Source organism: Neopelma chrysocephalum, unplaced genomic scaffold (assembly GCF_003984885.1).
Source record: "Neopelma chrysocephalum unplaced genomic scaffold, ASM398488v2 Primary Assembly neopelma1_26, whole genome shotgun sequence".
Lineage (NCBI taxonomy): Eukaryota > Metazoa > Chordata > Aves > Passeriformes > Pipridae > Neopelma > Neopelma chrysocephalum.
The window spans coordinates 12,599,517-12,608,922 of NW_020897695.1; the positions used below are offsets into that span (position 1 = coordinate 12,599,517).

The following is a 9,406-nucleotide window of genomic DNA, read 5'->3' on the forward strand; positions in this document are numbered from 1 at the left end:
AGGAACCTGGAGTTGTTTAGCCTGAAGAAAAGGAGGCTCAAGGGAGACCCTACTGCTCTCTACAACTACCTGAAAAGATGTTGTGGCAAAGTGGGGGTCGCTCTCTTCTCCCAAGCAACTAGCAGTAGGACACAGTCTTAAGCTGTGCCACGGGAGGTTTAGGTTGACCATTAGGAAAAATTTCTTCACAGAAAGGGTGATTAGACATTGGAATGGGCTGCCCAGGCAGGTGGTGGAGTCACCGTCCTTGGAGGTGTTTAAGGAAAGACTGGATGAAGCACCTAGTGCCGTAGTCTACTTGACGTGGTGGTGTTCGGTCGCAACATTTGGTTTCCAACCCGAATGACTCTATGATTCTCGGAACGGGTCTCCTGCGGCTCCGTCACGTGCGGGCGGCCATTTTGTGCGGAGCGCGAAGGGCGGTGCCCGTTAGCGGTGCCGTGGGGCGGTGCGGGCGAGGGGCGGGGGGTCCCTCCCTCCCCGTTTTATTCCCGTTTGCGCTTCTTTCTCCTCTTACTCCTTCCTTTTGTTTTTGTCCTCTCTCTCAGGTTCGCCCCGCGCGTCCCTCTGCTGTTGTTACCCTACCCCTCGCTCCCTCCCGCGCCCCGCCCCCTCCTGGCACTGCGGAGCCGGAGACGTGACCCGAGCGGACTCGCTTCCCCGCAGCTCCAGCCTCTCGCCGTAGAGTCGCATGTCCTCGATCCAGAACCTCCAATCCTTCGGTAAGAGCCGCCGACACCTTGCCATCCCCGCAGCCACCCCCGCAGCAAACCCACTCATGGCCCCCGCGTTCCCGAGGCCCCAGTGCCCCCGCCCCCGCGGTGACATTGAGCGGGTGTCGCCGTCCCCGCGTTGCTCCCTGAGGCAGCGCCGGCGGCTCATCCTTGTCCTCCCGTGCCGCCGGCCTCGGGACGTGCTCAGGGTGTGCAGCGGAGAGACCTGGGGCGGCAGGCTCAGCCCCCTCGCTGCTCCCCTAGGAGATGCTGCCATGTTCCCTGCTCTGACACCCCCTATCAAGGGTTTGTATCCTCTGCTAAGGAAGGGAGTGTTTTCCTCAGTTCCAATTGCTTGTTGATTTGCTGCCTCATCTTATCCTTAGCAATGTCCCAAAACGTGATACAAGCCCTGCAAAGGTTATTGTTTCTGTAGATTGAGCTATACAGATGGCAGGTAATTTCTTTTGTATCAGCAGGGAAGTTTAACCGTGCCAGGTGCCTCCCTTATCTACAGGCAGCAGAAGTGAGCAAGTTAGCAGTTTATACAGTAATTTCGCCAGACTTTCAGTCACAGCTTTAACTCTAATCTTCTGCACGTATAAACCGTGTTAACATCCAGTTATATGTTTATATTATATATATTATATATATATTACAGTTATATATATTATATTTATATATTTTATGTATATTATATTTAATACCTAAAATGCTGGCTTATCTCTAGCTTAGAGCCCTAAACTCTGCCAAGTGATCTTGGTTTATCTCCAACCTAGTGTCCTAAATCACGTGATCTTTATGCCAAAGTCCTCTTTTTCTTTCACTTTTTTGTTGACTAAAATTTTTGTTGGTGTTTGCCCCACAAGCTGTGGAGCACAGTAAAATTCAGCATGGTTAGACAAATGCCTTAGTAGAAGTTAAAGTACTGAAGATTCCCACTGCTGTACTTCTTTGCTGTGGTGCTTGAATCCTCATCCTGCTTTCAGTTCCTTTAATGCTCTTGTCATTCTTGTTTCTACAAGGGTCTGTCAGTCAGTAGATGAACTACTTCTTTTTGCATTTCTGCTGAAGTTTTACTCATTTGGGGCATGTCTTTTGAGTGGATACCAAAACTTGATCACTGCTTTTAGGTCTGAGATTTGGATGGAAGTTTGGGAAATTTTGGTTGACATGGCTGTTGAACCTACATGGACTCTTCAGTATAATTCTGATCAGTATAAAAAATTACTTGTGATTCATCTTAAAAAGTAATGAAGTACTTCATGCTTCAAGGTTTATTTGGAGCTACTGATTGGGAGACTTGCAGACCTGTAAAATTTCTTGATAGAGTGTTAAATATGTTTTTGTGAAATACAGCGAATAAGTAGTATTAATGCAGAAACCTCCCATCTTTCTAAATGCCTTTCTGTTTCATCTGTGCTAGTTAAATTTTAAGCTTGGAAGAAATTGAGAACTGACATTTCTGTAGTCAAAGCCTAAACTAATTTTGTTACAATTCTCACCTAAAGCTGACTGGAAGGGTGCTGGTTTACAGACAGCTTCTGACATCTGTTAGTATGTGTCTGTGTTTTGTTTCTATTAGTAGCCAAGAATTACATCCATGCCTTAAAGTGCTGGTAGTGTGGTAGTTGTCACAGTATAAGACTTCTCTTCTGGACCTGGATTTACAGTTTGCAAGAAACAATGAAGTAAACTGATAGCAGAAAATTGTTTATATCTGGGAAGGCATTGAAGAAACTGGATGCACAGTAGTTGAGAGTGCTGTCCTGAGTAGGTAGCTGAATGAGACTTAATACAGCTGTAGAAAAAAGCGCTCTGATTTTAACAGTGTGTTTTTAAACAGGGAGAAAACATCAGGATTATCCCCTAAATAATAATAAATGTTGTGAAGTGAGAAACTTCCTGGTTAGTTTTGAGCTTGGGTGTTTTCCTCTGTGGGAATTACATGAATCTTTTTGCCTCCTACAGACCCCTTTGCTGATGCAACAAAGGGTGACGACTTACTCCCGGCGGGGACTGAGGATTACATTCATATAAGGATCCAGCAACGAAACGGAAGAAAGACACTAACAACTGTTCAGGGAATTGCAGATGATTATGACAAGAAGAAACTTGTGAAAGCTTTCAAAAAGGTAAAGTTGCTGATTTGATTTGAATAAAGATATATAAAGAAGTATGATAGCTTTTAATACTAAGTAACAGAATATTTGTTTTATTTCATTTTTGGCAGTGCACATCACTTTCATATTCAGGTTGATCCCTCTCACTGTCTTCTGCAAAACACCTATCAGTGTCTAGTGAGACTGATCTTTGCTAAAGAGTTAAACATTTTTATTCTATAAAGAAGTAAATAAAATATATTCTGAATGTTTCGTTAAAATTTCCCGTATATATGACTTTGTTGATGTGAAGAATAAAACCAGTTTAAAGTAGAATGGGTTTTGCATTCCTGCCTCATTAACAGCTGGGTTGCAGTTCAAAGTGGAGACCTTTAATTTTGCCAGGATAAAAATACTTATTTTAAAATAGTGTGGAGTTGAAAGGCTGTATCTTAGGACTTTGTTTTCCATTCTTGAGATGACTGTTCACTAGTTTCTTCTGCACAGTAGCTAATCCTGTCATTGCCTGAATTTACCATCAGCAGCAGCTTAGTTTGTGTATGTATGCATCAGCAGATATATTCCATTTGCTCTCAAAACCAGTAAAATAGATTTAGCCTTTGCCTGGCTTGTCATCAAAATTCAGTAAGCAGCTTCTGAGACAAAGTTCTCCTGAAAAGACTGACTAAGCAAAATCATGATGTACATCAGATGTCTTACAATATGAATGTTTCTCTCTAGAAATTTGCTTGTAATGGTACTGTGATTGAACATCCTGAATACGGTGAAGTTATCCAGCTGCAAGGTGACCAGAGGAAGAACATTTGCCAATTTCTCTTGGAGGTGAGGGACTGCAGATAAATATGTAAACCTCTCTGGAAGTAGTAGAGTGACAGGTGGTATTGATGCTAATTAACCACTTAAAGATGTCCACTATAGTTCCTTTGTATTTTAAGCCAGAAAGTAAAATGACGCTTGCACAGTGAGAGTAAACCTCTGGTAAGAATCAAAGCACTGTGGAATGGCTTTACCCTGTCACAACACACCACTTGTTCTCTGGCAGTGCAACTTGAGCTCTTCGTTTGTAAAATCAAGTGTTTGATGCAAACCACGATCGTGAGACTGAAAATACTATAGAGGAAAGAGGCTTACTGTTGCAAATCACGATGCAGAGTTACACTGTCAAAGAATAAGAGCTAAGACTATAGAAGAAATTAGATGTCTGATAGGATTTTCTTTTTGTGTAGTCAGTTCTTCTCCTTGGCGCAGAAACATTCTGGGAACTAGAAGAATGTTTTTTGAGTGTATACTGTATAGCAGTTTCTTTAATCAAAGTATAAGATTGTGGTAACTTGATATTGCTGTAATAAATACCCTAAGTATGTAAGCTTTACTAAAATATGTTGCTTTTCTTCTTTAGATTGGCATTGTCAAGGAAGAACAACTGAAAGTTCATGGTTTCTAATATACCTGTACACTTATGAAGAACCCTGCAGTATTGGTCTTACCTAACCTGGCTCTTCTGTGAAAAATGAATCTTTGCAGTGAATGGACTTCCCTGTTACCTGAACATTTACGATTTGATTCAGATTTGCATGACTGCATGAAACAGGTGGTGTGTAGACTAGAAACACATAAGAAAACTTCAGTAAGGTGGTAACAAAGACACTTGTGAACTTTACCACATTTCCAATGGAAATGTATTAGTGATGATTGTTCAGTTTAGTACTCTCCACCTGACTTAAATGTGTGAGTTGTATTCAAATAGTGTGTGTTGTTGCTTAAAAATAAAAGTCTGTTCATATGTTTTCTGGCATATCCGAAATGCTTTAGCTGAAGTTTTAAACTAGCACTGCAGCCTTGCTGAAGAATGGCTGAGCTGCTTTATGGCAAGTGTAGCTCACTGCTGATTGAAGAAATTGGAAAATCTACATGATGAAGTATTAGCTGAATTATCAGTAGATTTAGCTTGATGTGATCTTATCCTGTGGCTGTAAGACTAGAGCTTTAAAGTCTGTAGTGTAGGTGTATCTTAATAGCAGCATAAGACGTAAATTGTTCACTGAGTAAGTAACTGAATCTTCTCTAAAATTTATTGCAGTGACTATGAGCTATTAGTGTGAAGCATAGTAGGGGTGAGATAAGCTGAACTTAAGACTGCTGTTACTGAGAATGTGCTAAATATCTGGGTCTTACACAGTACTCCCAAAATATTTGAAGGAAGGGGATGGGATATTGTCACTGGGTGAGGAGGGAAGACATTGATTTGGCTTCTGCCGTGACTGTGCTTTTAATGTTGACAAGCAGAGTGCTTTAATGAGCTAGTAGTGTTAGCTGCAGGAGTAAGGAAGGGAACAGGCTCTACTCTGACCTTTTTCTTGGTATGAAAAGTTTTGTTGGGATTAAAAGTTGATGTGGAGAGTTTTGTAATGGAGTTTGGGTGTTACTACAAAAAGCTGATTTAGTCTACTTTTCTAGAAGGCAATTAATTCAGCATTATTGGCAATTATAATAGGTTTGTTCCACCATGCATTTAATCTAGTTTAGTTAACTGTGGCATTTGGTATTCTGCTTGTAAGACATGTCTCTTGAAGAATGAAATTAATTCATTTGGTGAAAAATGCAGATCTTGTCTTCCTTTTGAGATAGACATGGAAATTTTCTCTGAAGCAATTCAAAATATGATGAGCTGTGAAACTATAACAATAGTGGGAAATGTTTAAGAAACGTTATGTAATACCATGTATTCTCTGGAAGGGAAGAAAGAGACATTTATTTACTGCTAACACTTACTAGTAACTTATCCAGAAAAAAAAATTGATGACTACCTAAGTAAACATCAAGAATAGGCAAAACTATATTACTTAATATCACATGTACCTGTACTTTATTCCCTATTCAGATTTGCCTTTCTAAACAGAAATGCTCACTTTTAACTCATTTGAATTTTTTTTTTTTTTTTTTTTTTTTTTTTTTTTTAGATTTCTGAGTTCAGATATGAACCCTTATGGCACTAGCAACAATTAGGGGAGCATTATATGACAGTTTCTTTCTCCGTCTGATCTAGACAATTCCACCTATAAGAATCCAGTGTCCAGTCTCTCAGTCCCCATAAATTGTGCCTGGTGTTACAGATCTTAATTGCTCAACAGAAAGGATGTTCCAGAAAATTGTAACTACTAAGGTATAATGTGTTCAGGAGGAAGGAATGCCTGCTGCAAAACGCAAAATACCTACACACCAAATGAAAAAAACAAAAATAAGTCTTATGCAAGTCTTGCAGATTAGCAGAATAAAATCATTCTACTGCAAGTTTATCTAGTCCTGATTCTTAGGTGCTAAAGTAATTAATCTGTTGGGGGTACATAGCACTTTGTGATTTTCATTTTATCATATACCAGAAAAACTGGTGTTCCCATTTAAAGCTCGTTCTCCTGCCCAAGAGGAAAAACAAGCATTATCTTCTCCTATTTCCCTGATATTACATGAGTACTTCTAGTGGGCTTTGAATTGGAGATTAACAAATGACTAGCAGATCTCGTGTTACTGAGTCAGTCTTCATTTCAGATGGCATTCCATTAATTTCTACTACCTAAGCTTGAGTCATTTCTCGGTAGTCATTCTTCTTAGAATAAATAAGAAAAACCTTTTGTTCATCCTCCTCGTTTAAAAATCTGTTCTTGCAGTTGATAGGTGGCTTGGGTTTTGTGCTTTAGGGGAGATGCTTGTGTTTTGACCTTTGAAGGGCAAAATTGAGAGAAAGTAAGAAGTAACACATTGAAGTTTAAAGAGATAAGATTTGTTGTGGCAACAAACCATGTAATCTTTCTAGAAGAAAAGCAGAAATTTTTGTCCTTGAGTGTTTTAAACCTGAACAGTGTCTCTCAGATTGTAGTTAGCCTTGTTACAAGCCCAAACCTCTTTGTATGTTCTAGATGAAAGATTTTTACAATTTCATGTTTTGTTATCTTACTCTGAAACTTCTTTGTCAAAGTTAAACTTATTTGGAATACATATTCATGTTTCAAGAATGCTGAAAATGAAGGCTTTGGAAAAGAACTGTTTAACGTACTGCCATGAAAATTTGTTTTCACAATGAAGGCAGATTTCAGTCTTTCATCTGTGCCAATGGTAAAGGATGTGGCCTATAACTGTCAAGGCAGTAAAAGGGAGCTTATAATAGAAAGCACTTTTGAAATTCACTAGTAGGACTTGAGAGTGGCCAAGCTCAGACTGCAAAGGGTGGTGCTTTCTTTTTGTTGGAATGTTGTGAAGTTTGTGCCCTTCAGATCTGCAAATCAAGATGGCTTTCTTAGCTTGTGGTTAAGCCTAAGTATCACTGTTATTGGATGTAGAAACTGTTTTTCAAATTCATAGCCTTGCGCATAGGCTGTTGTAGCTGACTCTGAGTTGATTCACTGGAGTAAGGTGTTGCATAAATAAATTCATTTAACTGACTGTTCTGAATCTGCATCTATTTAATGCAGCTATGAGCATGAAACCCTCACTTGCCAAATGGTGGCAGCAGTCTTTATTTGTAGAATATGAGATTTAGTAATTTAAATCTGTAAACTGCCTACTTCCTCTTGCTGTGTAAATTATCAGGCCCTTGACCATCACCTGCTAAATTTGACCATGTGTCTCAGAGATGAGCATGAGGAGCACAGTGATAGGCAGATAATAATTTTCTAAAGTGGAAGAACCTTTGAAAAGAGGAATACCTGGGTTGTGTGTGTGTGTGTGTGTTACTATTCGTTGGTTCAGTGGCTTTGCTTAAACCTTGGTTCCTGCACTGCATTCTTGCACAGTCTAAATGAAAACCATTTTGCTTTGGAGAGAGAGGAGGGAACTCCGGTAAAAAAAAAACTGCCTTGGGAAATATATTTATCACTGAAGTCTGTTTTTATTAATTTAGATTCCTGGACTGCAAGACCTCTGTAACATTGTTTCCGTCTCTGTATCTTCTAAAAATCCTAGTTAAACTTCCTTGGGAGGTTGGCATTTAATGTTCTAAATACATCTAAAGCCATAAGAGTTGTTGAAGCTTAAGTTTCAAATATTAATAATAATAGTAATAATTAGGCAGAATTCTTAATTTTGTCCTATACTGCCACCCTTCTTATAATTGGTGTGTAGCTGCCTTGCAGATGCATGTGTTATTTACAGTGTATAGTTTTTGCAACATCTTGTCTAACATGCTGCAGCCTCTTACAGGCTGTACTACTCTAATTTTACAGTGTAGGATAGATGTTCCTTGAGTTCCAGTCAGCAATTATTTTCCTTAATCCTTCTTGGAAGGCTCTAGTGGTGCAGTAGTTCCTCATACCATGTGAAAATATATACAAGATCAGTATTTAGCCAGTTAGAGAATGGGGGAGGCCTTTTTTATGGATCACTTTGGGACACAGTAGGAATTACTGTCCCTTTTATCTGTTCAGTGTTGATTAGTGTCACTGAGTGTTCCTCTAACTACTGTGCTGTTGCCACTAGGGAAATGCAAGTGGTCTTAGAGGGTCATGTGTATTTAAGTGCTATGACTCTTTGTAAATCCATACTCAGTTTAGTTAGGAATGTGTCCTCCACACATGGCAACATGAATGTTGTTTTCCAGTTGCCAGATCAAAAGCTCTTGAGATGAATAAGGGGAAAATGGCATAGTTGTTTTATGTTTGCTGTATAGATGTTTCATGCCTACTGTTTTCAGTCTGCATTAAAAAAACATAATCTCAAAAGAGGATTTGTACTTGACTTGCCTTTTTAAAGTTTGCTACATACCTGTCATTGATCTCCTAATGAACAAGTCTTAACCTGTACTGGAGTATTGCTACAGAGCTGAGACAACAAAAGCTTTTGAAATAAAGTGTGCAAATGTTATTTGATATATGGTTTTCTAAAACAAATGGAATTTTATGCTGTTGTTAAGGAGGATTTTTTTTTTCTTGGTGGAAGATAAAAGCATAATTTAATAGTGATGTGTGTGATCCTCTTGTAAGTGGCTTTGATTTCTTCAAGAAATGTTAAATTTCTACTATAATCTCTACTAAGCAACTTAAAAATACTGTGACTTGTCCTGGAATATCATATCTCTAAAACAAGATGATCATATTGGCTTGAGGTCTAAAATTTTGTGTAGAAGAGAATCATCTAATTTCTTGAATAAGCAAAACGCACAGTGTTTTAAGATGAAGCCAGTGTTCAAGTCTAGTCTCAGCTATTTTAGAATGTCTTGCATCTGTGAAATGTGGCAGCACATTTCTGAAGTTAATTTGAGGTTTGATTAAAAGTACTTGTATGTACAATAAATGGTCGATTTTTTTTCCATTTTAGGCCATCTGCACTGTGATTATGCAAAAAAACCCAAAACCACAACATGTGATTCAGGCTCAATTCTCCAAGTTATGAGTAGCTGAATTCAGCAGATGTGGTTGCAAGTAGAAGGGTCATGCTCCTCAAAGGCAGGAAGGATTTAGCTATCAACTAGCCTCTCACCAAGGGGGGAACAGCTCTAGTCCTACAGCACACACAAGCAAGGCTCGGGTATCATGGCGGGACAGCCAACCCCAGGGAAGAGGTGGCGCTGCAGTTGTTTCG

General features: G+C 39.3%; 1 protein-coding gene across 2 annotated transcripts; it reads left to right on the forward strand.

The window, feature by feature from the left end:
- Nucleotides 1–405: 405 nt before the first annotated feature.
- On the forward strand, nucleotides 406–8,696 carry EIF1B (eukaryotic translation initiation factor 1B). 2 transcript variants are annotated; one of them, XR_003533021.1, is made up of 5 exons: nucleotides 406–722; nucleotides 2,685–2,848; nucleotides 3,557–3,658; nucleotides 4,236–4,427; nucleotides 5,797–8,696. XR_003533021.1 is itself a non-coding variant. In XM_027675587.1 (4 exons), the coding sequence occupies exons 1-4, from the start codon at nucleotides 692–694 to the stop codon at nucleotides 4,278–4,280; spliced, it is 342 nt and encodes a 113-aa protein (XP_027531388.1). In that variant the 5' UTR covers nucleotides 406–691; the 3' UTR covers nucleotides 4,281–5,632. The 2 variants fall into 2 exon arrangements, 1 of the variants encoding a protein (XP_027531388.1); XM_027675587.1 differs by lacking the exon at nucleotides 5,797–8,696 and having other exon boundaries at nucleotides 4,236–5,632.
- Nucleotides 8,697–9,406: the final 710 nt, after the last annotated feature.

What these genes read in the sequence shown, in the direction of transcription:
- EIF1B (XM_027675587.1), top strand. Translation starts at nt 692, where the DNA reads ATGTCCTCGATCCAGAACCTCCAATCCTTCG. An exon ending in TTGTGAAAGCTTTCAAAAAG is followed by an intron (nt 2,849 to 3,556) that starts GTAAAGTTGCTG and finishes GTTTCTCTCTAG; the next exon opens with AAATTTGCTTGTAATGGTAC. An exon ending in TTTGCCAATTTCTCTTGGAG is followed by an intron (nt 3,659 to 4,235) that starts GTGAGGGACTGC and finishes TTTCTTCTTTAG; the next exon opens with ATTGGCATTGTCAAGGAAGA.